This window comes from Ovis canadensis, chromosome 6, assembly GCF_042477335.2.
Source record: "Ovis canadensis isolate MfBH-ARS-UI-01 breed Bighorn chromosome 6, ARS-UI_OviCan_v2, whole genome shotgun sequence".
In the NCBI taxonomy this organism is placed as follows: domain Eukaryota; kingdom Metazoa; phylum Chordata; class Mammalia; order Artiodactyla; family Bovidae; genus Ovis; species Ovis canadensis.
In genome coordinates, this window is record NC_091250.1 from 131,889,223 (window position 1) to 131,915,078 (window position 25,856).

The 25,856-nt window shown below is 64.5% G+C and overlaps 1 protein-coding gene across 4 annotated transcripts in view; it reads right to left on the reverse strand.

The window, feature by feature from the left end:
* DOK7 (docking protein 7) overlaps positions 1 to 25,856 on the reverse strand; it is a 35,070-nt gene that overhangs the window by 8,725 nt on the left and 489 nt on the right. For 3 of the 4 annotated variants that reach the window (XM_069593278.1, XM_069593280.1, XM_069593281.1), the window contains exons 2-6: positions 25,764 to 25,809; positions 16,660 to 16,890; positions 14,475 to 14,675; positions 2,092 to 2,211; positions 259 to 375 (exon numbers count right to left, since the gene is read on the reverse strand). In XM_069593278.1, the coding sequence (XP_069449379.1) occupies positions 259 to 375; positions 2,092 to 2,211; positions 14,475 to 14,675; positions 16,660 to 16,890; positions 25,764 to 25,809 (715 nt within the window). The remainder of the gene's footprint in view (positions 1 to 258; positions 376 to 2,091; positions 2,212 to 14,474; positions 14,676 to 16,659; positions 16,891 to 25,763; positions 25,810 to 25,856) is intronic. The other variant, XM_069593279.1, reaches the window with a different exon arrangement.

Genomic DNA, 25,856 nt, shown 5'->3' on the forward strand with positions numbered 1-25,856 from the left:
GCCGGAGCTGGGTGAGTGTGGCCCCTTGTGTGAGAGGAGCAGAGGAGTGGACAGGAGCTGGGGCGGGGCGGGGGCAGGGGGGGCGCGGGGGGGGCGGGGCGGGGGCGGGGCGGGGGCGGGGGGGGCGGGGCGCGGGGGGCGCGGGGGGCGCGGGGGCGCGGGGGCGCGGGGGGCGGGGCGGGGGCGGCGGCTTAAGGGAGCGGCCCCAGCCCCAGGGCCGCCGGACCTCCCCCGACCTCAGCCGGGTCCCAGCCCTACCTCCGCTGCCCGGGCGGCCGGAGTGCGAGAGAAGGCTGAGCCGCTTCTCCAGCTGCAGGGCTTCCAGGGCCTCCTGCGCCACCCTTTCCTCCAGGGCGGCGCCCCCGGGGCTCGGGTCTGCAGCAGAGCGGGGTGTCAGTGAGGACGTGGCCCCAGGCCTGTACCGGCAGCGTCCTCCCCGTGACCCCAATGCTGTCGAAGCCCCGTGGACCCTGGTCCAGCCCCAACATTAGGACGGAGACCCTAGGGGAACCCCCACCGTGCCTGCACACCAGCCACTGGAGCCCGAGCTCAGGGAACCCCAAACATCCCCATGCAGGTCCCCCGGCCACCATCCCGTGTCCTGGGCCCAAAGAAAGGCCAGCTCCTCAACCACCAGCAGATGGCCCTGGCCCGAAGCAGATAGTCCCTGCAGGGGGTGGTCGGGACGCCAGGACACCCTCCTGCAGCTGGCAGGTCTGCAAGATGCTAGCGCTGGACAGCTCGCAGCCCCACCCCTCGCCCTCCCTGAGCCTGGCGTCCTCGTCTGCACCCCAGTCACAATGGGGCCCAGGTGGGAACGCACAGGACACATGCTCAGGGCAGGGGAAACCTCGGAACGCTAATTTATCCCTTCCTCCTCGTAACTCTGTCTGTCTGAGGCAGCCCCTGCCTCCAGGCCTTGGTGTCTGCGTGGGCCCCAGCCGAGCCGCGGTCAGCTGGAGGAGACAGTCCAAGACCCCCGAGGGTTAAGGCTGCACACCCAGTGAAGGCCACATCTCAAGAGTCGCTGACGATCACGGGCCTTGGTGGGACGCCAGCCAGGCTCCGAGGGCAGAGCCCCACCAGCTCCGTCCACACCCCACGTGTCCACCCCTGCCCTGCCCACACCCTCCCCACCCACGCCACCCACACCCACCTGTGGCTGCAATGCAGGAAGGTGCCAGCAGAGGGCACAGCCATGCCACCCAGCAGACCCTGGGCAGCAGGGCTCTGGTCCCAGGATCCCTGTCCTTGCAGCTCATCTCCCCACCTCCCCCCGGCTCACGGCTCTGGGATTGGGGGCCCAGGGGCCGAGGCAGGGAAAGGGGGTACCTAGCACAGCCCCAGCCTCCCTAGAAGGCCCACCTGACCCCCGTCCAGCTGCGGGGCTCAGGCAAGGAGGCCACAGCTGGGAGCTCAGTGACCAGCTGCTGCCTGGCACAGGCCTTGGTCTCCCACCTGGACCAGGGGGCGAGTGCCACCTCACGGGGGCCAGGGCAGCAGCAGCAGTCCCGGGTACCAGCGCCCAGAGGGCCTCGGTCCCGGGGAGCGGCGATGCCCAGGGCCCACCTTTGTCCCTCCCAGGGTGGCTGTCCCCAAGCAGGGGGGACAGAGCTCACCCAGTGCAAGGAAGTGCCCAGCCAGCATGCCCTCCAGGGGCCGGCAGCATTCCCAGCCCAGGACTCTTGAATAAGAGGGGCGCCCCGCCCACGCCAGGGAAGCGGGGAGAAGGCCAGGCCAGCTCAGTGCGGCGGCCCCCCGGCCCCACCACCACAACGTGTGGACACCAAGACCCCACCTCACAAGGCGGCCTCCAGCCCAAACACTGGCCCAATCGGGGCCAGAGACCTGACCCCAGCGACCTGGGGCAAGGCTCCCAGCCAGGTCTGGGAGGCAGGCCTCGCTCAGGTCTCAGAGGGGGCGGTCCCACTTGTGCTGGTCCCGGAAGCCTCAGCCTCTGAGCATCTTGTGAAGGAGGGGCTGTGCAGGTGTGAGCGCTCCCCACCCCGGGAGCCCAGCGGGGGTTCGCAGCAGCAGCCCCCCTAACCCTCTGGCTAGGCAAGGCGCCCCCTCTGCCCGCCACGCGCTCACCTGGGAGAACTGGCCGCAGCCCGAAGGGGCCCTTGGTGGGGGAGATGCCTCGGACGATGCAGTCGAACAGGAAGCTGATCTGGTCTCCCTCGGCAGAAGACAGGAAGAAGACCCCAGCCCCTGCACAGGGAGGATGGACCCCGCTGTCAGCCTCGCCCAGGGCTTCGGTGGTGTGGGACCCGTGCGAGGTGGGCGCAGGTCGCCAGGTGGAGGCTGCCACAGAAGCAAGGAAACCCGCGAGGCCCCCCAGCCCCTGCACCAGGGCGACGCGAGCCTCTTCCCCGCCTGAGGAAAACGCACAACTCGCCCAGGAGGCTGCGGCACACAAGGCTCTCCCAGGCCTGCGGGCACCAGGCCGGGCTGAGCAGCCTGGGCCGGGTGGGGGAGGGAGTCCTGCCCGCTGGTCCCCGGCCGTCAGCCGTCTCCCAGGCCAGCATGAGGAGCCGGGTGACTTTTGAAGGACGAGGGCCACGGCGGAGGGTGGCCGGAGGCTGAGGGGCGTCCTGCCTGCACAGAGCGCCCAGCAGCCCCTCCCCACGGCCCGCGCTCCTCATCTGGGGAGGGGTTGGGGGGACGGGTGCACCCCCCAGGAGGCGGCTGTGGGGCCCGGCTTCCTCATCTGGGGCCATGCTGAGCGGCCTCTCCTCTTCCCGGGCGTGTTCTCAGGGTGGGGGGCCCTGGAGCAGCCCCACCCCGGCACTCCCACCCACAGAGGGTCCAGGGAACGCTCGCATCCTGAGACGCAGGAAGGTCACGGTGGCTCACACAGGAGTTGACTTGAATTTGACCCTAACTGAAGCCGCCCGTTTGCAGCCTGTCAAACAGACACTGTACATCTCTGCTTTGACCATAAAAAAGGGCACCCTGGCCAGGTGTAAAGAACGTCGGTGTCAAAGAGGACAGTGCTGGCCCTCCGTCCAGGGTGAGACCCCTCCCCAGGTGCCGAGGCCACGCTGACTCACGGGGCACGGGCTGGCCCATTCTTTTGTGGGGGGAGAGGAACCGTGAGAACATGTAACCCTGACTTCTTTGTTCTGATGAGATGAACTCTGATAAAGCCGCTGAAAACCCCTGCTTCTGCAGAGCCGTTTGGCCAGCAGGCTTACGGGTCAGTCCTCGGGTGGGGCTCAAACAAAAGTCTTTTTCCTGTGACTGAAGTTTTGTCGATCACTGTTGTTGACTGGAGGGGGAGGCCGGCTAGGGTCCTAGCCCCGGGGAGGGGGGCGAGGGAGGAGGACGGGGCGCCTGGGCCTGCAGGGAGCCTGGGTGGAGAGCGGCAGCTGGGGAGCCCGCCGGGGTGAATGGAGTCCCGCGGCCGCGTGAATGGGGACACCGGGTCCTGCGGCCGTGCGCCCAGCGTGGTGTCACCGCCCAAGAATCCCTCGTGCCTCTCTGCCGTCTGCCCAAAGAAAGGCCGGCCCCCGCGGAGGAGGAGGGCGCTCGGGGTGGGGCGGGCGGCCGGGGAAGTGGGGAAGCGGCACAGTCACGCTCGCCTGCCCTGAAGGACGGATTCCATGGCCCCGGGCCAGCCCCACACGTGGCGGCGCTGCTGTGCCACAGGGCGGCCCCCAGGGCCCTAGCTGGTGACATGCCCACCTGAGAGACAGGAAACAGAGACAGGGTGGGGGGGGCACGCCTGGGCACCAGGAACCCCGACCTTAAGCAGAGTGAGGACACCCCCTCCCGCCCGCCGGCCCCCTGTAGGGCCCCCTGAGGCTCGCTGCCCGCAGGGCTGGGCGGTGTCTGTCTCTCCTGGCCCGGGGGAAGGGGGGTGGTGCTGACCAAGAACTCAAGCTGGGACCTTGGCCGACAGCGGGTGGACAGGGAGGAGGCCCTGTCCCGGCCGCCCCGCTCAGCTGGGGCCAGGCCTCTAATCCCGAGCTTACGGTCAGCTGGCAGCGGCTGTGGCACAGCCAGTCCCCCGACTATAAAAAACTGCATTACAGGAGGGAGCGGAGCCGGCGGCATTCCGCGGGCGTCTGCAGGCTCCTGCTCCCGCACCAGCCGCCACCCCACCTCCTTGGCGGCCCCAGGGCCTCCCGCAGGGGACGTGAGTCTCTGAGGGCCCACCCAAGCCTCGCAACCAACAGACGAGGCCACCCAGACCCAGCACCGACCGCTCACTGACCCGGGTTCCCCTCTCCATCCCAGGCTTTGAGGAGCAAACACACCTGGCCTCCCTGGCACACCTCCCCAGGGGTGGCCACATCCGCGAGCCCCCTCCCTGCCCCCCCTGCCTAGGACACCCCTCAGCCACATGTAACCACCCTTCTCCTGTTGAGACTCTGCCCTTGTGACATGGCCTTTCCTGGCCCCGACCCCTGTGCTCCTGGCGACACTTTCATGGGACCTCTCCTCTGGGGCAGACCCGGGACCCTTTCCCTCCCTTGTGTGGATGCTGTCCAGGCCGCCAGGCCCAGCACCTCGAGGCAGGACCACTTCTGGGCCTTCTGTGGACTCCAGTATCTAACTCAGGGCCAAGCCCCAAGAGGGGCCCCCACTGAGTGTGGATGGAAAGAGGGGGGTGCAGAGGCAGCCAGGCCCCTGCCTTTAGACGCCCCTCCCCAAGAAAGGGTCTCCATGTTTCCTGTCTGCTTGCCTGTCCGCGAGGAGGGGCGCAAAGCTAGAGCCTGGCCCCGTCTTCCCTTGTTGTGCAGGTTGGGCTCCAAAGTCACTGCGGACGGCGACCACGGCCACGAGACCAAAAGACGCCTGCTCCTGGGAAGGAAGGTCATGACCAACCTGGACAGCACGTTAGAAAGCAGAGACCTGACTCTGCCAACTAAGGTCCATCTAGTCAAGGCTGTGTTTTTTCCAGTGGTCATGTATGGATGTGAGAATTGGACCATAAAGAAAGCTGAGTGCTGAAGAAGTGATGCTTTTGAACCGTGGTGTTGGAGAAGACTCTTGAGAATCCCTTGGACTGCAAGGAGATCCAACCAGTCCATCCTAAAGGAGATCAGTCCTGAACGTTCACTGGAAGGACTGATGTTGAAGCTGAAGCTCCAGTACTTTGGCCACCTGATGGGAAGAGCTGACTCATTGGAAAAGACCCTGATGCTGGGAAAGATTGAAGGCGGGAGGAGAAGGGACGACAGAGGATGAGATGGCTGGATGGCATCACTGACGGAATGGACATGAGTTTGGGTGGACTCCGGAAGTTGGTGATGCACAGGGAGGCCTGGTGTGCTGCGGGTCCATGAGGTTGCAAAGAGTCAGACACAGCTGAGCGGCTGAGCTGAACTGAACAGGTGTGGTCACTGACACCATGCCTCTCCCATCTGCCTCCTCTCGTTCATGTCCCTGAAGCCTCCACTCCACCCCGAAGAGGGTCCAGGCCCCTCTCCTGGGCTCTGGACCACAGGAAGTGGCCGAAGGGACACTCTACACTCTACAGGGCTTGGGGCCCAGCTCCCCGTCTTGGAACCAGCCACCCGGGTCGTCCTATTGGAAGGTAAGGCCCAGAGGAGAGCCGAGGTGTCCCAGCCAGTAGCCAGCATCAGAGCCCCAGGCCACGCCTAAGGCCACCCACCAAATGCCGCTGCCCAAGTGACTCTGGCCCACCGCGTGGAGCAGAGGGAGCCGTGCAGACGGCTGACCCACAGAGTCGCAGCCAGGAAACGTCGCTAAGGTTTGGGGGTATCTGTCTCGCAGCAATAAGTAACGTGGAAACTGAAGATCCGGAGGAGAGCGTCCTGCCAGCAGGAAGCAGCTACCTGCAGGTTCACGGCCGCCTTTCGCTCTGGAGACAGACGCTGTGGGTCCCAGGGGTGCAGCAAACCTCACTCCCGTCATAAATGCCATTGCTCCCGGGGAAGAATATCTCCAGGGGAGAAGCATCATGTTCAACCGGAAGATTCACTAGCCGTGAGAAAGAAAAGCCTTCCTTCAAACGTCTGATGAGCCCGGTTAGATCCAGGCTGATCCCTCTCTTTAATCTCCAGTGTCCAGACCTTTGTCCCTGGATCTCGGTACCCCCAGCTCCTCAGAGAATTCTACTCTCTGCTGGCAAAGACCACACAGCAAAGGCCAGTCAGGGACAGACACTCTGAAGGACTTTCCTGCTGAGAAGTTTCTAGAAAGCTCCGTCCACACAGCACTGGCTATCAATCAGAAAGCTGGCAGAGCTAACTGAGCCTTGGGATGTTATTTTGCAGTTTCCTAATAGAGTGAAGCGTCTACTGACTAAAGTTTCATCTGTCTCTGCCTCTATTTTGGGAAAAAGAAGCAAAGTGTGATGAAATAAGTTCATGTGAAATGAAGTTTAAATCTCACCTGATCATTTCATACCCACTGCTGCTGCTGCTGCTGCTGCTAAGTCGCTTCAGTCGTGTCCGACTCTGTGAGACCCCATAGACGGCAGCCTACGAGGCTCCCCTGTCCCTGGGATTCTCCAGGCAAGAACACTGGAGTGGGGTGCCATTTCTTTCTCCAATGCATGAAAGTGAAAACTGAAAGTGAAGTCGCTCAGTCGTGTCCGACCCTCAGCAACCCCATGGACTGCAGCCTCCGTCCATGGGATTTTCCAGGCAAGAGTACAGGAGTAGTGGGTATTTAAACGTATTTAAATAACAGGGGTGCTATTTAAACAACACGCAGAAACAAAACAGAAAGCAAGTGCTGGCGAGGGTCTGGAGAAACTGGGACCCTCGCACACTGTTGGTAGGAACGCAACATCGGACAGTCGTGTGGAAAGCAGCGTGGCAGTTCCGCAGATCATTCAACCGAGAACCACCATCTGACCCAGCAAGTGTATTTCTGGGCACGCACCCAAAAGAATTAAAAGTAAGGTCTCCAAGAGATATTTGCCTGTGACATCATTCACAATAGCTAAATGTGGACGCAGTCCAAGTGTCCATCGACAGATGGATGGATGAACACAACGTGGTCCATCCATACAGCGGAATCTGATTCAGCCTGAAAAGGGAAGGAAAGTCTAACACCTGCTGAACGTGGATGAGCCGTGAGGATGCTGAGCCAAGTGAGACAGGCCAGTCACAAAAGGACAGACCCTGAGTGATTCCACTCAGATGAGGTCCCCAGAGTTGTCAAAATCAGAGGCAGAAAGCAGAATGAGGGGTGGGGGCTGGGCAGGGAGGGGAGCACGGAGCTGGTGTTTGATGGGGAGAGTTCAGGACGATGAAGAGGTTCTGGGGACGGCGGTGGCGATGGGAGCACAACCATGTGAACAAACGTGCTCACTGCCGCTGAGCTACAAAAGTGGCTTAAACAGAGCAGTGAGCATCATGTGGGCTACAAAAGTGGCTTAAACAGAGCAGTGAGCATCATGTGGGCTACAAAAGTGGCTTAAACAGAGCAGTGAGCATCATGTGGGCTTGGCCACGGGGAACCAAAACCAAGGACAGGTACCAAACCAGCGCTCGGGAGAGTCGGCTCTGTCCCACCCTCCAGCGAGCCACCCGCCCACCCCCACCCTGCCACCACCCAGCAGGATGCAGCCACGAGGTCCAGGCCCCTCACGTCCTTGGAGCAGCTCCCGCTAAACGCCAGGAGCTCATCGTAATCACCCTGACAATGCCCCCTGCACATGGGAAGGGGGGCGCCCAACCCCACCCTGAGCAGACAGCAGGGGCGTCAGCCTTGACCCTGGACTCTGTCCCTGGCTGGATGCTGGCCTCCAGCTCCCAGTCACCCACTGACACCCTGCTCCAGCCAAGACCACTCGCTGGTGACCCACCTCCCTCCAGTGCCCCCCCCCACCGCCCCACAGGGATGCGCTGGACACCTGCCCAGGCGAGGGGCCCCTCAGGGCAAGCCTAGGGCCTAGCTTTCCTCTGCATCTCCCCAAGTGCTGGCTGAGGGTCCTGCTCTGAAACGGTGTCCTGAATGACTCAGCCACGGAGAAGGCCTGCCCCTCCCCACCTCCACCCTGCCCCCCAGCGGAGCAAGAGGGCAGCGGACTGGGTCAGCTGGTGTCCCTAGCCCTGCTTTGAGACAGGGAGCTGAGGTGCAGGCTGGGAAACAGCGGGTGGAGACCCAAACCCAGGCCCCACTCACCACACGGTGCCTGCCACCCCCTGGGGCCTGCCATGGTGAGACTCGGAGGCCTAGGTAGGAAGGACACTGCTCAGAGTGCCCACCACTGGGAGAATTCTGCCAAGCACTCCTGCCAGCCCGGAGCCATCACGGGAGTGGGGGCTGGTGCCACCCGCCCAGTCCCTGCAGGGCAGTCTGGCCAGCAGAAGAGTCTCTCCCTGGGAGAGTGAGACTTGGGGTCCCCTCTAGAGGATGCTGTCACCCACTGCCCAGGCGCCTGGCTGCACCAGCAGCAGACACTCCTTGGCCAGAGACCCGCTGGCGCGATCAGTTCCAACCCACAAGAGGCTGCGAAGCTGGGGTCCAGGTCACCACGTGGCACACGCCTCCCAGGCAGGGGCACAGGAAGCCGGGGTGGTGCAGATGAGGGCCTGAGGCTCGGAGAGGCTGAGATGAGTCAGGCTTGTCCCTGGGAGCCTCGGGCAAGCCGCACTTCCTGCCCACGCACCACCTTTCTCCCAAGTGAAGATCATGTCTAGATGGTCCCGCAAGGCCACCCTGCCCATCCCCGAGGACACAATGGGCCCGCTTTTTGGCCTGGGAGGAGACAGACTGAAGCCAAATGCCCCAAGAAGGAGTCCCGGAGGCCGCTGAGAGCCAGAAGGGGCCCCGCCCCACTCAGTCCTGGTGCCAAGAGGTGCTGGGCTGGGCACCGAGGGGGGCCACCTCGCTCAGACAGACAGACTAGGGCAAGTCTTGGGCAGCTCCGTGCCTCAGTGTCCCCATCTGTAAATGGGCGTGTGCACACACCGCTGAGGGTTGGTGTGTGGATCTGCCCCCCCCCCCCCGCCCACTAAGTAGGGTGTCCTGCAGGGGCCTCACAGGCTGACTACCACCCTTAGGCCCTCTCTCCCTGACCCAGAGTGACCTCGGCCTCCCTGGACACGCAGAGGCTCCAGAACCGTCCCCGCCTGCACATGCCATCGTGGGCTGCAGAAAGGTGACAGATCCCACCCCGCCTCTGGCCGGGAGAGCACAGACCTCTGGGCAGAGGGCTGAAATTGACCGCAAGTTTGTCCAAAGTGTGACAGGGGCTCTAGACCCAAGGAAGACTCCACCTCCAGGGGTAAACCTGATCTGGCTCTAGATGGGCTCTGAACCCTGCCTGGGGGCCTTCCCCACCAAGGGCCGAGCCCTGGAGCTCAGCCCACGCCGCCCTCCGCAGACCCTCTGCTCGGTGTCCTCGCCACCCACCCTAGCTGGCCCTCCTCCCATCCCCCTTCCTAACACTCCTGAACCTGCAGGCCCCGTCCCCAGCCTCCTCACGCCCCACCTCCATCCCCCCAACCCCCGCACTCTGGGGCCAAAGTCACCACCCTCGACAGGCCTGCTGGTGGCACCATCCCGCTCCAGCACCTTCCAGGGCTCCCTGCTACCCTGGGAACACAGCCCAGCTCTGGTCCAGCCTCCGGGGCCTCCCGGAACCGGGACACGGCTTCCGCCTTTGACCTCACCTCGGCCACTCTACCAGGTCCCCACACACACTGTTCCTGCCACCCGCCACGCTAATGTCTGTCTGGAACCCCTTTTCTCTTCCCTCCACTATACCCTACCTTCAGCAGCCAGGTACTGAATAGGAGTTGAACTCCTATTCAACCTGCAGAGGCCCCACTCAAGCTCAGCCTGCAAGGGCCTCCCCAGCCTCCCCAGCCTGTGGCCCTTCCAGGCTCCCCTGCACCCCTGAGGACTCTGAACATCCTTGTCTTCTCACATAGCCTGAGTCTTCCCGGCACAGCATGGGCTCTCCACTCCAACCCTGCATCCAGGGCGGCACACGGAGAATCCCCTGAATACATTCCCCCCTCCTCCAGACTCCCGGGCTGGAGACCACGGCTCCAGCAGCTCTAGCAGCTCCAGCAAGACCAGCATCTGGACCACAATGCCCACAAGAGGCGGGCGACGGCTTCTCAGTGCTGGACATGTGAGCACGGTGGTCTGTCCTGCTCCGGAGCATCACCCTTTGCTCAATTGTTTGTTCTTGTAGTTCAGTGGCTAAGTCACGCCCAGCTGTTTGTGACCCCATGAAACTGTCCTCCACTATCTCCCGGAGTTTGCTCAGACTCATGTCCATCGAGTCAGAGACGCCATCCAACCATCTCATCCTTACCCAAACTTATGTCCATTGAGTCAGTGATGCCATCCAACCATCTCATCCTCTGTCGTCCCCTTCTCCTCCTGCCTTCAATCTTTCCCAGCATCAGGGTCTTTTCCAATGAGCTGGCTCTTCACATCAGGTGGCCAAAGTATTGGAGCTTCACTATACTCAGTTACATATATATATTCACTATACTCACTTATATACCCACAAAGAATTGATGCTTTTGAGCTGTGGTTTTGGAGAAAACTCTTGAGAGTCCCTTGAACTGCAAGGAGATCCAACCAGTCCATCCTAAAGGAGATCAGTCCTGAATATTCACTGGAAGGACTGATGCTGAAGCTGAAACTCCAATACTTTGGCCACCTGATGCAGAGAACTGACTCATTAGAAAAGGCCCTGATGCTGGGAAGGATTGAGGGTGGGAGGAGAAGGGGATGATAGAGGATGAGATGGTTGGATGGCTTCACCACCTCAATGGACATGAGTTTGAGTAAGCTCCAGGGGTTGAAGATGGACAGGGAAGCCTGGCGTGCTGCGGTTCATGGGGTCGCAAAAAGTTGGACACGACTGAACGACTGAACTGAACTGAACTGAACACTCACTTTGTGAAAATGACTTACAATGCTCGCTGCTCCCCAAGGGGCTGATGAGATGGGCTGGACCCCAGGAGCTGGGGAGGAGGAGAGGCGGAGCCGCAGTGGGTACCAGCCTTGGACTCCGCCATCCACCACCCGTGGAGTCCCTCCACAGTCAAGGACCCTGACCCTTGGGGCCGCAGCCGGCTCATGGGGGAACACCTTAGAAGTGTCCTTGACAGGACCTGCCGACGTGAGAGATGGGGACTTCCCCTGGCCCCTGTCCTAGAAGCTTCCATTCCCCCTTAGGCCCTGTGCAAATGCCTCCCCAGACCTCCCCAAAGCCTTCCCGGCTGCGGCACGACACCCGCCCCCTGCCCCAGGTCCACCACTCTCCCTGCGGCTGAGCCTGTCCTGGGCGAAGGATGCCCCAAATCTCTGCGCCACCCCCAATTGCGTGCCGTGCCCCTGCCCGGGGGCCCTAAACACGCCGCTGCGACCACCCCAGAGACAGAGATCTTGGCCGTCCATGTGGAGGCCACAGAGAGCACATGTCCACCCATAGAGTGCCCAGAGCCACACGGAGCCCCCTCCCCTAGCCCCTCCCCGACACCCAGAGGGTGCTGACCCCGCCCCCACACTCCCCAGGGCCCTCTCTCGGCAGCCAGTCGCTGGTGTCTCAGTGTGGGTGAAGGGGCCAGTGTCCTGTTGCTGCTCTCCGGAGCGCTCTGGGGGTGTGGCTCTAGGGCCCAGGGGCCAGGCTGGGGCCTGCCCTGGGCAGGAGATGTTAATTCCTTCATCCAGAACCTTCCAGAGCCTTCTGGTGACTCTAACCCCCACTCCAACTCGGGGCCCACAGACTCCCTGAGATCTGAATTCTGACACCTTCAGAGTTGGGATGACCTTGTCATGGGCTGGATGGCAGCCCCAGAAGACAGGCTCACACCCTGGAGCCTGCGACTGGGCCCTTACCTGGAAAAGGCTCTCTGCAGGTGGGCCCAAGTGAAGGCTCTCAGACCCTCCTGAGTATCAAGGGGCCTTGACTCCACTGACCTGTGTCCCATGTGAAGTGGGACCTCGTGAAGCCAGAACAGACAGCAGGGGTGTGGCCACAAGCCTGGGAACACCTGGGACCCCTGGGGACTGGAAGAGGCGGGGAGGACCCGCCCAGCCCCGGCCCGACCTCGATTTGGGCAGGACGGTGAAGGGGCAGGCTGCCGTTCTCAGGCAGGGATGCGCTCATTCGCTGCGTGGCCTTGGGCTGAACCAGCCACCCTCCTCTTAGGAGGCCCGCGTCCTGAGTGGCCTGCTGGCTCTGACCACACACACAGGGCTGCATGGTCCCTGCTCACCCCGCCCTGCGTCACCCGAGCTGGTGACCGTCTACAAACCGGCAGAGCCGCGGCCCCTGCCAGGGCCTGGAGGAGAATGGCGCCCCGTGGGACCCGCCGGGTGGCAGGGTGTCGGGAAAGGCTGACCGGCCGGTGCTGGCCAGGGGCCTCCAGACAGTCTGCAGGGAAGAGGAGGACCCCCAAGAGGGACTTTCTGTGAGAGGGAGAACCCACCCTGGAGCCCTCAGGTCCAGGCAGACCCGCCAGGCCCACCCAGAGCCCAAGGCCCAAACTCGGGCCTTGCACAGAAGCCCCAGCACGGCCGGCCACAGTTCATGCTGTTGGCCTGCCTGCCCGGGACAGGACTCAGCAGCTTGAGTTGCAGCTTCCGCCCTCCCAGGAAGCCCTTCGACTTCTGATGCCTGGAATCATCGACGGTCAGAGAAGGAGCCCACCCACACCAAGAGCTGGAATTTTAAACTCTGAGGTCTCTGGGGTAAAACATCCAGCGGACTCTATTACATTACGTCCGGGCAAATAAAACAGTCTCCAAGGAACCGGTCCTCCCAGCCACCCCCGCTCTAGGGCACACACCAGCGCCAGCCGAGGCCTGCGTCCCAGTCCTCACGGCAGCCACAGGCCACCCTGCCTGAGTCTCAGCCCCAGGAGTCCCACCTGTCCATCCAGGATGCTGGTCTCTGTCCCGCCAGGGCCCCAGCAGCTCCAAGGCCCCTCTGCTCTCAGGAGGGAAGGGCGGCCACACATACCAAGCACGCTGCAGCCTGCTGCCCCGCACTGTCCATGCAAGGGAGGGGCCCCCCACCTGCCCACTGCTCACACCTCTAAGGTCCAGCGGAGAGGACTCTGGACAGCCTCCCGGGCAGGCCTTCCCGGCCAGCCCCAAGCGGACGGGCCAACACCTGCGCTCACCTCTCCTTCCTGCTCGAAACCCCCTGGGCAGGAAAACGCACGGGCCGAGCCTCGTGCAAACTCCGGCTGTGGCACCCCTGCCAGCCCCGGGGCCGAAGCACCCGCTCTCCCAGCCCGCCTGCACCTCCGCTACGTCACCCCTGCCCGCCCTTCTCTGCAGCATCTCAGAGCTTCTAACCTCCCTGGCGCCCAGGACGAGCCATCAGCACAAAATCCAGGGGCTGCAGTCGGCCTGCTGTCTCAGCTGCAGCCCCAACCTGCTTGTTCACCTGTCTGCCCAGCTCCTCAGCAGTTTGCGTCTCGTCCCGTCAAAGCCAGGGCCCGAGGACCTGTCCCGCCTCGCACCACCCCCGCCCCTTGCGGAATGAGGGCCTCAGACCCAGCCTCCCGTATGACCATGTCCTCAAGTGCGCTCCCTGTGCCCAGAGAAATCCAGGCGCGATCAAGCTCCGGAGCGCAGGGGGGCGGGATGCGCTGGGCCCTGTGGGCGCCCCTGGCTGCCTCTGTCCTCTCCAGGGGCTGTGGGTGGGGGAGCGATCTGTGTTCCTCTAAGAGGGTGGGGAGGTAGCCTCCAGCTCGGAGCCCCGATCACCCTTCACACGAGGGAGGGATCCATGACCCCCCACCTGCGTCTGGGGTCTCGGGCTGACCAGATTTGGGATGCACAGCCCCTGCCCAGGCCGCACCCTCCAGCCCAGCACCTTCGTCTCATCGAGTCGGTCCAGCAGCAGGCACTCGGCCGGAAAACAGCCTGGGGCTGCAGACAGGCTCGGGCCCTCCAGACAGAGGAAGGGAGGGACTGTCCCCGCCCCCAGCAGCAAGTGCAGGCCCACAGCGGCCCCCTTCACTGGGAGAACAGCGGGCTGGGGCACTGGAACATACCCCCCACCGCCCTGCACCCCGAACTCTCCACCCGAGGGCCTGTGCACTCCCCCCACCGAGCCTCTCCCAGCTGGAGGCTAGCTCCCTGCAGCGTTCACCTGGCCTCGGACACCACCTCAGCCCTGGGCACCACCCCGCTCACTGCTGGGCCCCCGCATTCAGCCCTCCTTGCTGACGTCGGCCTGGGTGGGGGGCTCAGGGCCCAGGGAGCCGAAGTGTCCACTAAGCATAGACTCAGTGGACATATCTGTTCCCTTTTTTCCCCAGCTGAGCAGCTCTGAAGCCCTGTGACTGAGCCCTGAACCGCCCCCCGGGTGGCTCTGCACTGACTTCGTGTGGGGAGGGTGCACACTCACAGCCCCAAGCCCCTGCCTCCGGCCGGGGCTGGGGGCTAAGCGCCGGCCTCTTTGAGACCGCAGGCAGCTGCGGGCCCAAGAGAGGCCAGGGCAAGCGGGATGCCCGGCTCTGGGGCCACGGCCCGGCCAGCAAGCCCGCGGCCCACGTACTTACAGAATCCACACCTGGTCCCGCCTTCAAAGATGAACCCGTTGGGCACGGCCCCATAGCGCCGGAGGTCCGACAGCTTCCACTGCCCCGCCACGGCTGGGGGGACGTCCCTGGCCACCACGAGGATGTCATTGCAGAGGTGCAGGGTGGCAGGGCCGCTCTCCAGCTTGGTGCCCGGAGCCACGATCACGGGGAACCTGTGCACTGGGGCAGGGCGGGGGCGACAGAGTGTTGCTGGGAGCAGACGGCAGCCAGGAAGCAGGAGCCCAGGTGTCAGCTCCCGAGGGCAGGGCCACCCGGCGCCAGAGCCCCGCCCTGTCCCGTCCCAAGGGGGCCCGCCCTGAGTGCCCCCACCTCCCACCCTAACAAGGCTGGCCCAACCCCAGTGAGCTCCGGGAGAAGCACACGGGCCCCGGCTGGCAAGTCCGAGGCCTTGGGTGCCTCCTCTGAGAAACCAGCTGCACCCAGTGCAGCTGCTGTGGCCCCATTCCAAAGATGGGAACATGGAGGCCTAGGAGGCCCAGCTTCCAGCCCCTTCTGGAGAGTCCCAGCCCGGCTGCAGGGACACGCAGGAAACCCCAGGCCCTCCCCGCTCCAGTGAGAGGGTCTCCCTGGCGCTGAGCATGACAGTTAGCTCCCCGAGACCTCCTCTCTGCCTCCGCTCAGCCCTTTGCCCCTGAAGCCCCTCAGGAGGGCGGTGGTGAGCTCTTCTCGCCTCACAAGCCCCGCCCCAGCCTCGGAAGGACCTTGGAAGAGGGGTGCATCCCAGAACATCCAGGCCTAGAAGCGGAGGGCGGCCTCCCGGCCTGTGCCCACCAGACTCGTGTCCACCCCGAAGCCGAGGGGCCAGCCCCAGCCCTGCCTCCTCCTCCCTCCCTGAGCCCACCCGAGCCCCCGTGGTGGGCAGCAGGCCCTGGGCGACCGACCCTCACAGCCTGGCCCCAGGGGGCCGGGGTCCACAACCCATCCCCGCGTCCTGGTGATTTCTATTTAAGGTGCCAGGACAGGGCAGCAGCTGCCTCTGCACCAGGCCCCTGCCCACTCCCCTACCCCCAACCCTCACAGAAGAGGAGTCACGCGCTGAGCCAGGCTGAACTGGCGGGAACCCCAACGGGAGAACTTTCTGGAAAAGGCTCTTCCCTCCTGCCCCTGCGCCCCCCTCACTGGGCCGTCCACACACATCCCCCACCCTAGATGCCTGGTCCAGGGGCTCCCGGAGGCGGGACAAGCCGCTGACCGCTAGCTGGGCTGGGCTGAGGTGAGCGAGGCCCCTTACTCAGGGTGCAAAACAGGGGCCAAGATCAGTGATATTTTAACGATGATTTAAACAACAAAAAAGTCAGTGCAGAAAGTCCATGGTGAGTGAAACAGCTTAAACAAAGCCCAGGCTGGCTGTGGCATTGGGGCAGATGTGGACGGGAAGGTTTAAAGACAGCTCACAGACCAGCTTCGCTTTAAGATTTTGACATTTCTGTTCATCATGGGCCTCGAGCTTTCATTTTTAACTGTTTAATAGTGTGTTAAAACATCGTGGCTTTTGAGATAATGCGGGGCTTTGGGATTAAACCGTACACACCGCTATGTGTACGTTAGGCAAGCAACATGGTCCTACTGGACGCGCACAGGGAGCTACGCTCGGGGTCTTGCAGTAGCCTGTGCTGCACGAGGACCTGAAAGCACACACACGTGCACACACGCACACGCGCACAGCCGAGCCACCCCGCCGCCTGCCCGGAGCAGACGCAGCCCTGCGAGCTAGCTGCACTTCGATAGAAGATGCCAGCCATGGGTTCTGATGACTCAGCTGGGGCCGGCCCGCCTCTGCTCGACCAGCCCGGTGGGCAGCTGGGGGGGGGGCTGGGTCTTGCCCTTCTCCCGAGAGCACCCCATGCTGCACCCTGCACCCCCCTTGTGGGGCTCAGGGGGGCTGGCTCCTCCTCCCCGGGGCTCTGGGGTCAGGCAGTCACCCGATAGGGCTAAAGGCCCCCAGGTCACACGGATGTGGCCAAGTTCGGGAGCTCAAGAGGCATCTCCCCCATGAACCTACCATTGTCCCAATCACGGCTGACCAGAGGGCACTCAGCAGGCACTGGGAGTTGTGACCTGGCCTCTGCAGCCCAGCAGTGAGACCCCCTGGGACCCCTGAGGGCAGGCAGAGGCCATCCCCGTGGGCCCCGGGCGCACTCACCCTCACCCAGCGCGTAGCGGATCCGGGCGTCCCAGGCGCACATGGCCTCGCGGCTGTCGAAGCCCAGCATGACGGCCTGCGACAGACAGACGATGGCCAGTGTGTGGGCCAGGCCCTCGTAGGGCAGGCCGGGCTCCAGCCCGCAGATGTCCTCCAGCGTCAGGCTGCTACGCTCCCGAAGCCCCTTGGCACGCTCCGACTTGTCCTTGTAGGCCAGCATCAGCAGGCAGTCTGCAGGGGGCGCAGGGGTGGGGGTCAGTGCGGCCACCACCCCAAGTGCCCGGCACCACCCCTGCCACACCCCAGAGACCCAGGCTCCAGGCACGGCCTGCCCCCAGCAAGCTCCGGGCACCCTGATCCTCCAGCCCCTCATGCGCAAAAGGTACCCCCACCCCACATGGCCACGGGCCACGCGGGCAGAAGTGGGCTCAGGACACTCCCTGGCGGGGACCCGCCCACCCGGCCCAGGGCCCCTGCATCCCTCCTGAGCACAGGCGCGCCCCACCCGGCCACAGTCTGGTTTCTGCTGAGGGTGAGGGTCCTGGACCTGATGTGAACACCTAGATGCTAGAGTGTGAGGTGGCCCCGAGCTCAGTGAACGAGCCCTCTCGTCAGGGCAGGAGAGGGCTGGGGGCAGGCACTGGAGGACCTCTCGGGTTGGAGCACTTCCCTGCCCTGCCCAACACTGGAAACGCCTCCCTGCAGACCCATGGGACACCCGGACCCCAGAGCCTGACTCCACACTCAGCTAGGCCAGCAGACGGAGAGCCTGCCGTCAACCCCTGCCCCATGAAGACAGAGGGCGGACGGCGTGTCCTGGACACACACTGCTGCGGTCAGGTGGGGGCGCAGCCACAGGCAGACTGGACACCAGCCTGCGGGACGGGCTGGCTCCAGCAAACTCCTGTTTACAAACCTCAAGGCCTGGGATGGGGGCTCCGCTTCCTATCTGTGACCCTGTCCCTAGCGTTTGAAATGCTTATGTGAGGGAAAAAAAAAAAAAAAACAAGGCTGTTTTCATTCTCAGGAGAATACACAGAACCCCAGAGCCCACGGAAACCCACCTGCCACCCGAGGGTTCGGGCATGTTCTCTCCAGAACACAGCTTCCTTGGAAACGCACGGCCCAGCCCAGAGATAAATTACTCGGGAGGCATAAAGGGCACATGTTGTTATGGAAATGCCCCCCAAGTGTCACCAGAGGCTCAAGAGGAGAAAGCTTGGGGAGGCCGTGAGCACAGAGAGACTCCCAGCAAAGAAGCGCGTGGACACCGGCGCAGCCGCGGACGGGAGCCCGGCGTGAGCACAGCCCTGCCACCCACACCAGGCTGCTCCCCAGACACGCCCAGCACCTCCTGCTGCTCCCCCCTGGCAAGGCCGGCCTCTCCCGCTGGTGTCGCCGCGCGGCTGGCTGTCCCGTCTCCCGTCACGCTCCCCACCCTGGAAGGCGAGCTCGCGAAGGCGGTCCTCTTCTGCTGCGACAGTCCAGCCACCCAGCACCGCTGAGGGTGAGGCCCTTCTATCCCAGGAAAGACTGTTTGCTTCGGTCGTGGCCTGACCAGCAAAGGCAGAGCAAGGCTGTCACCTCCTTTGTTTCAGGAGTTATGCTCCCTATGATGTAGCCAAGAGCAGGGTCCGTAAACCTTCCTGGGAGAGGTCAGACAGTAACCATATTCCGCTGTGTGGCCCACGCAGTCTCTGTCACAGTTTTTTCTGTTCGTTATTTATTTATTTGGCTGTGCCGGGTCTTAGCTGCAGCCCTGGGGTTTCTGATCTTCGCAGTGGCAGGCAGGATCTTCGGGATCTTTCACTGCGGCCTGTGGGAGCTAGCTCCCCCATCAGGGATCGAACCCGCCCCTCCTGCGCTGGGAGTGTGCAGTCTTCGCTGCTCGGCCCCCCGGGAGGTCCCTGTCACAGCTTCTTAACTGCAAAAGCAGCCGGAGACCACACGCACAGGTATGGCTGTGCTCCGACAACACTTCATCACAGAAGCAAGAGACGGGGCGGATTTGGCTCAGGCCCCGGATTTGCCGATTCTCGGTCTGGAGTCCGGCTGGCCACAAGGGCCCCTGGGTTGCCCCACGGCTCCCTGATGCCCCCTGCTGTCACGGGGGAGGTCGCCTGCCCTTGCAAGGCTGGTTTGGGGACCTGTGTGCCAGAGCCAACATGCGTCCCCGAGACCCTTTTCCCCCGGCCTATCCAGTCTCCCTGGATCCTGGCTCTGCCTAAAATCAGCTCACAGTCTGCTCCTTACAGAGATTTGAGAATAGACTTGTGCCCTCAGCTGTCTGCGGCGGGGTAAATGGGGATGCCCTCAAAAAAACGTGTCCACGTCCTGACTCCCAGAACCTGCAGACACGCCCTCGTTTGGAGAAAGGGTCTGTGCAGATGTAGTCAGGTTAAGGATCTTGATGGATTGTCCAAGGGGGCCCCAAATCTAAAGATGAGAGTCCTCGTAAGAGACGGGAGGGGAGACATCGACACACAGAGGAGAGGCCATGAGAAGACAAGTCACGGAGCGACGTGCCCATGAGCCCAGGAGCCCGAGCAGGCGGGAGAGCGCGCCCCGGCGCCTTCGCAGAAGCACGTGGCCCTGCCAACACCCTGAGTGTGGGTTTCCAGGCTCCAGGACAGGGAGAGAGCACATCTCTCTTGTCTCGAGCCCCTGGGTTTATGACACTTTGTTACCGCAGCCCCAGGAAGCTGAGACACCAGGCGGGTCACTCGTACCCTTTTTCAATATGAACGTAAACGGCGGGGGAGCGGACATGGCTGTGTGCCGAGCCCCACCTTCTCCCCAGTGGAAGCCGCCCGAAGCCACAGCCTGGTGACGGTGGTGGTGGAGGAGTCACCCCCGGACCCCGCCGCGGTCTCCCACGAGCTGGGGCAGGACGCGGCCCAGGGGAAGGGCAGCAAGCTTGGGGCTGGGAGGGACCCCGGCCCAGCAGCTGCCCCACCCCCTCCCCCCCATCACTCCAGCCATAAAGGGATCCTATCTTTAAAACCCATCCTATAGAGAGTGCTGCTTAGTGAGAAGCTGCTGAAGGAACAGGAGCCAGGGAAACGGCAATTCTCAGGTCTGGGACCTGAAACAAAGCGGGTCTCAGCTGCTCTGCACCCGGGCGAGAGCGCCCGAGCCTCCAGGGTGCAGCGGCCTGACGGCCCGGGACACACGCGTGGAGGATGCAGGGGCCCACACAGGCTGCCCAGTCCGGCCGGGGCCCCCCGCCACGAGCACCCAGTGCCGCACCCCTCACACCAGGCCAGCGAGCGAGGTCTCCCGGTCACCAGTGAGGGAGTGCCGCCAGCCTTCCCACCCTGCACCCGGGGTGCCCACTTCATCTCCATGCCAGGCCCCGTGGGCCCGAGGACCCCGCTCACAGCAGCCAGCCTCAGCCAGGCGGCCACCGGGCCTGGAGCCACCAGGCCTGGAGCCACCAGGACCCTGGGGGCGGGAGCTGAAGCTGCCCACAGGGCCTGGAGGGCGGCCTGGAAGGGGTGGCTCAGGCAGGGGTGGAGTGGGCCAGGGCGGCGGTGCTAAAGGGAGGCAGAGAGGGGCCGCCACCAGGGTGGGAAGACGAAACGAGGTGGTCCACACACAGACACACACACACTCGGTCTCGTGCGCCTGCGTGCTCCCACACGCACACCTGCTCGCTCGCATGCACACGTGCACACACACTCTGTGCGTGGGCACCGCGGTGGGGACCGCCCCTCGCCTGTAGCCAGAGATAACCCCCTCTCCCCAGCTCATGAGCCTCTACCTTCAAATGAGAGCTCCGCAGAGTCGAGGCACTAACACAGCCTCGGCTGGGCATGCAGAGGCCCTCAGCCACAGGCCAGCCAGCAGGGACCTCGGCCGGGAGCCAGGCACCGTCCCATCACCGCAAAACACTGGGGAGGGTCTGCCTGTGGACCATGAGCGCCCACCCTGGCCTCCTACACCCGCCTGCACTGAGCCCGGCCAGGGGCAGGGGGCAGGTTCCTGGTGCAGAAAAGGCAAAGGCCCAGCGGCCCTGCTCACCGAAAGGGCCGCTGAAAGATGCCCGCTGGGGCCCCTCGGAGCCCACCCCACCTCCTTTTCCGTCCCCCCCGACGGCCTCCCTCGCAGCGCTAAGTCCGGTTCACTCTGCTCATGAGTGGCCCAGGGACCTGGGGACACGGCCTGGCTTCTGTGCAGCCGAAACCCAAGAGGGGAGATGGGCAGAACGTGGAAAAGCTGGACAAAAAAGCAAACCCTGAGGACGTGCTCTTCAGGGGCCCGTAGCGGGCACCTGACGCCAGCAGCTGTTTCGGGGCCTCCCAGACGGGACACAGACTCCCGAGGGGCAGCACGCAGGGAACAGCATTGTGCCAGAGGGAACAGCTAATGCAGAAGCCTGGAGGCCAGCATGCAGGTGGGGAAGAGCCATCTGAGACGCAGGTGGGGTCCAGCCGGGTGGGCCTGCTGAGCCAGGCCGAGGCCTCATCCCAGCTCACGGGGGCCTGAGAGCTGTCACCAAACAGGCCCAGGCTGGCTGCGTGCAGAGAATGGGCACAGTGCAACAGGGGAGCTGCCGGCTAGGCTGGGCAGAGGAAAGGGGCCCAGGCTCTGCAGTAACCACGGTGACAGTGGGCAGGGCCTTCCCCCTGCCAGAGGCCGGCCAGCTCACGGGACCCCTTGTGGGCAGAGGCAGGGTTGAGGGAAAGGAAAGAAGAGGATGATTCTGGATGGGGGCAGGGGGGTACCTGGGCAGAAGAGGGGGCAGCAAGGTGGGTGGGGTTTCTGTTGCAGACACACGAGCTCAAGAGGCCCAAGGGACGCCAGGCGGCCTGCACGCAGGCAGCTGGACACAGGCGCCTGAAGATGTAAAAATAACCACGGGAGTCATGGGCCCCCGGAGGCGTTTACGGCCCGGGGCTGAGCGCCTGGGGGGGCAGCCGGGAAGCCGTGGGCCTCGTGGGGGCGGGGGGCTGGCAGGGAGGACGGAACCGGCAGGGGAGACAGGCAGGCGCCCACCCACGGGGACACGGCCGGAGCAGTGCTGTGGGGTTCAGTCCTCGCCGGTCATGGTGACCTTGGGCTGTGCCTTCCGCAGAGGCGCTGGGCAATGGACCCAGGGGCCGCCTGAGGGCTGGGGCTGGGGGCTGCTGACCAGGCCTGCCTGCCAGGGCCCCAGGCCGCCTGACCCACGGGCCTCCGGACACAGGCCCAGGCCTGCTGCTGATTCAATTCAGGGGGAGAGTGCGCCCACCGTGTGCGTGTGCAGGGTGCCACAGGGCTTCGCAGGGCTCCTGGGGGGGCTCCAGGGGGCTTCGTGGGGCATCAGAGGGCTTCGCGGGGCTCCAGGGGCTTTGTGGGGCTCCAGGGGGCTTTGCGGGGCTCCAGGGGACTTCGTGGGACTCCAGGGGGCTTCGTGGGGCTCCGGGGAGCTTTGCAGGGCTCCGGGGGGCTTCACGGGGCTCCAGGGGGCTTCACAGGGTGCAAAGGGGCTTCGTGGGCTCCAGAGGACTTCGTGGGCTCAGGGGGCTTTGCGGGCTCTGGGGGGCTTTGTGGACTCCGGGGGACTTCGTGGGCTCCAGGGGGCTTCACGGGACTCCAGGGGGCTTCGTGGGGTGCCAGGGGGCTTCGTGGGGTGCCAGGGGGCTTCGTGGGGTGCAAGGGGGCTTCATGGGCTCCAGGGGGCTTCGCGGGCTCAGCATAAGGGCAGCAGCAGGAGCGGTCAGGGCCCTGGGCCCCCTGCAAACCCGCTGCCCATCCACCCTCTGCAGGGATTACCTTGCAAGCCCTTGTGTCACTCTCGTCATGCAATTGGTCAGAGCAGAAGCCAGACCTGATCCAGGGTACTCCGACTCCTGGGTGGACCCAGGGGCTGCAGGAAGCCTGGTCCTCTGTGTCAAGGGTCCATGGGGACCAGAAGGCTGGTTTCTACTCTCAGCCCATGCTTGGGGGCTGACCCAACCCCAGGACTGAGATAGGACACCCATTCCCGGGGGACACGGCTGGTCCCAGGCCAGAAGGTGGGGCCAGAGCAGGACCCTCCTGGGCGTCACCACCTGGGAGCACCCTCTCCCTCCCTCCCCCGCCCCCCTCGCCCCCCGACCCCCCTCTTGAAATGTGCCCACCTCAGCGGGGCCGCCACTGCATGGGGTGGGGTGGAGGCTGGTGGGATGGAAGCTCAGTGGGCTTAGGGAGCACGTGCCCCAAGGACCCTGTTCCTGTGCTTGTCCGCAGGACCCAGGTGTTGCTGAGAGCAGCTGGGCTCCCAGTCTGTGTCCTCTGGCAGGCCCCAGCCCCAGCATCACCTGTGAGACTGAGTCAGGGCCCCTGCCCTCCAGGAACTCAGCACCAGGAGGGAGCGTAGATAGCGGCCCTCCCCAGGACAGGAGAGGGGCGTGGACACCCTGCTGGCCGAAGGGCGGAGCACACAGTGGGGGGCGGGGGAGGAGTCAGGAGACCACACCCACTCAGCTAGGGCCAGAGCCCTTGGGTCACCAGCTCTCAGCCCCGCTGTCTATAAGGCCCTGCCTACTCCAGGACTCAGGGTCCCTCCTGCCGGCTTTTCTGGGCAGAATAACGCGGGCCCGGCAGTGCACACGGGAGTCCCTGCAGCAGGGCCCTCGGAGCCAGTGCCTGGGGAGCTGCCTTGGCTGCTCGAAGCCCTTTGCACGCCTCGCCCATGGGTGGGCCACCCTCCAGAGCCCAATCACAGGAGAGCATCTCCCAGCATCCTGAGCCTCGATCCAGGGAGGTGCAGAGAGAGGCTGCCCAGGGCCAGCCGGGGTGGGCCACACCGCCCTCCTCTCACGGGGGCCTGGCCCGGGGAAAGGACCCAGACAGGAATCCTCGGGCCAGGACAGAGATGGGGACCCCTAGGGGCAGTTCTCACTGAAGCTTCAGTAAAGACCGTCCCCTCTGCCCATAGTAGTTCCCCTCCCTCTGATTACCTAAACTTTATTACGAGCATAAGTGGTCTTGATTAAAACAAAGCGCAAACAGCAGAGAAGGGACCAAGTGGAGAGGGGCACTCTGTGTCCCCCACCTGCCCAGAGTCTCCAACACCCTCTATTGCTTCCCTTGGGCCCACCTGGGAGGGAAATGATTTCTAAAAGCAAGAGCCCTGGGGTCTTCACGAACAGCAGGCAGGGCGGCCCCTCCTCTCGTTCCCAGACTCCCTTCTGCTGCAGCTGGGATCTAGGGAGTCTCCGCAGTGAGACCCCAACATGCACGGGCCTGCCCCCCACCCAGGTCCACCGAGGGAGCCGGTCTTCAGGATAAGGGGGACCAGGCAGCTGCACCCCTCACAGCCAGGCCCCCAGCGAGCCGGAGAGGGGCCGGCTCATCGGCTAAGGGCCGGGAGGAGAGACAGGAGAGTGGGGACAGATCCTTGGACCGGATGGGGGACCACAGTGGGGGTCCCGAGACTCTGGGGACCAGGACGTGGGGCGCAGGGCTCACGACGGACAGCAACCCAGAGGGGCACATGGACCCTCCTCCAGCCCAGTCCCCTCCCGCCCAGTCCCCAGGCCAGGTCCTGCCTGGAGCGCCTAACCCTCTTCTCTGGGCACATCCCCTCCAGCCCCGCCGCCCTGGCGCCCTGGAGAGGCGGCTCTTCCCTCCGCTTAGGCCCGTGGCAAGCTCCCCTCCCGCAGGGCTGCGTGTGGAAAGACCCAAGAAAGGCTCGACAGCCACAAGTCCACTTATAGACTCAAAATCTGTGGCGGTGAGGAGCCGGTGCCAGAGGGCCCCGGCGTACAGGTGTGTCTGCCGGGCCCGGCCAGGGCACAGACCTCACCGAGCTCTCTAGGATACAGACACGACACCCACCACCAGGGGCTGCACATCACCACCCGCCCCAGCAAGGGGGACGAGGCCCGCCTGGGGCTGCGCTCCGGTGGGTCACCTTCCCCAGAGGCCCGCACAGGCCCTAGCTCATCAGCCTCCCTGCAAGCAGCCCCCGCCCCGGGCCCCAGCCAGCCCCTGCCCGCTCCGTCAACACCGCCTGTGCCCACCTTGACCATCCACAGCCTGGCCAGTGCGGGGATCCCACTGCCTCCCAGTCCCTAGCCCCGCCAGGCCTCCCTGAGCTCCCTGGGACTAGGATCCCCCAGCACCAGGCACGGGGCTGGGCCTGCGAGACGGGTGAGCTCAGTGAAGCGGGTGCAGGGCTCAGGCCCCTTGGTGGGTACGCTGAGTTCCAGGTAGGAGGAGAGTGTGTCCAAGGCCAAACACAGGCCATTGCCCCGCAACCGCAACTGTGCTGCTCCCAGAGCCGGCTCGGCCAATGGATGAGGAGGGGAGCTCCTTGGGAACTGCCAGACACCCCCAGGCGTGCCGGAAGACCGACAGCCTCGCACGTGTGAGGCAGCGTGCACACACACCCCCAGCAGTGCACACAGACCCCTGGGGGGCCTGGGCCAGCTCCAGGGCACCTGTCTCCGGGAACAGCTGCAGCCAACCGGCCCAGAGCCTCCGGGTCGCCGCCGCTCACTGAGGACCGAGGCTGGAGATGCCCAGCTCCACGTGCCCGTCCAGCCTCCTCCCAGGGAGCTGGGACTGGGGGGGTTCCCAGGACACATCCCCAGAGGAGGTCTCTTTCCCCTCTCTCTGTTCCAGGGCGGTCAGGCCTCAGCTCCACCTGGGCAAGGGGAGGGGATGGCGCCTGGGGTCAATCCGGCCGGACACCCCATCTGGATTTGGGGTCAGTGACACAGCTCAGTCCCCACTGGGCGGGGACTTACTGGGATGCTCCCTGTCGCGATGGGGGAGGGGGCCAGAACAGGCTCAGGCCCTTTCAGCCCTCCGGTCTCCTAACCCCCTCAACCCCACCAGGTCCCTCTGAGGTCTGGTCAGCCCTCCTGCCAAGGCGGGGTCGGCCGAGGGATCTGGGGTCTGAGACGACGTAGGGGCTCCAGGCCGAGTCGGGGCGCCGGGAGGGTCCCCGCAGGCCGAGGCCGGGGCGCTCTCCGGTTACAGCCCTCGCCCCGGGGCGCCCGCCGCCGGCTATTTCGGGCGAGCTGGCCGGCGCTCCGGGCCTACCGGGCGCACGCAGGAGGCCGCCGGCGGCCGATCGCGCGCGAGCGCGGGCCCCCCCGACCCCGCGCCGGCGCCCCGCGCCCGCTCACCTGCCACCGGCGAAGGCTTGCGCAGCACCAGCCACCTAGTCTTCCACTGCGGGGACAGAGGGAGCGTGAGCCGCCGCCCGCGCGCGCCCCGCC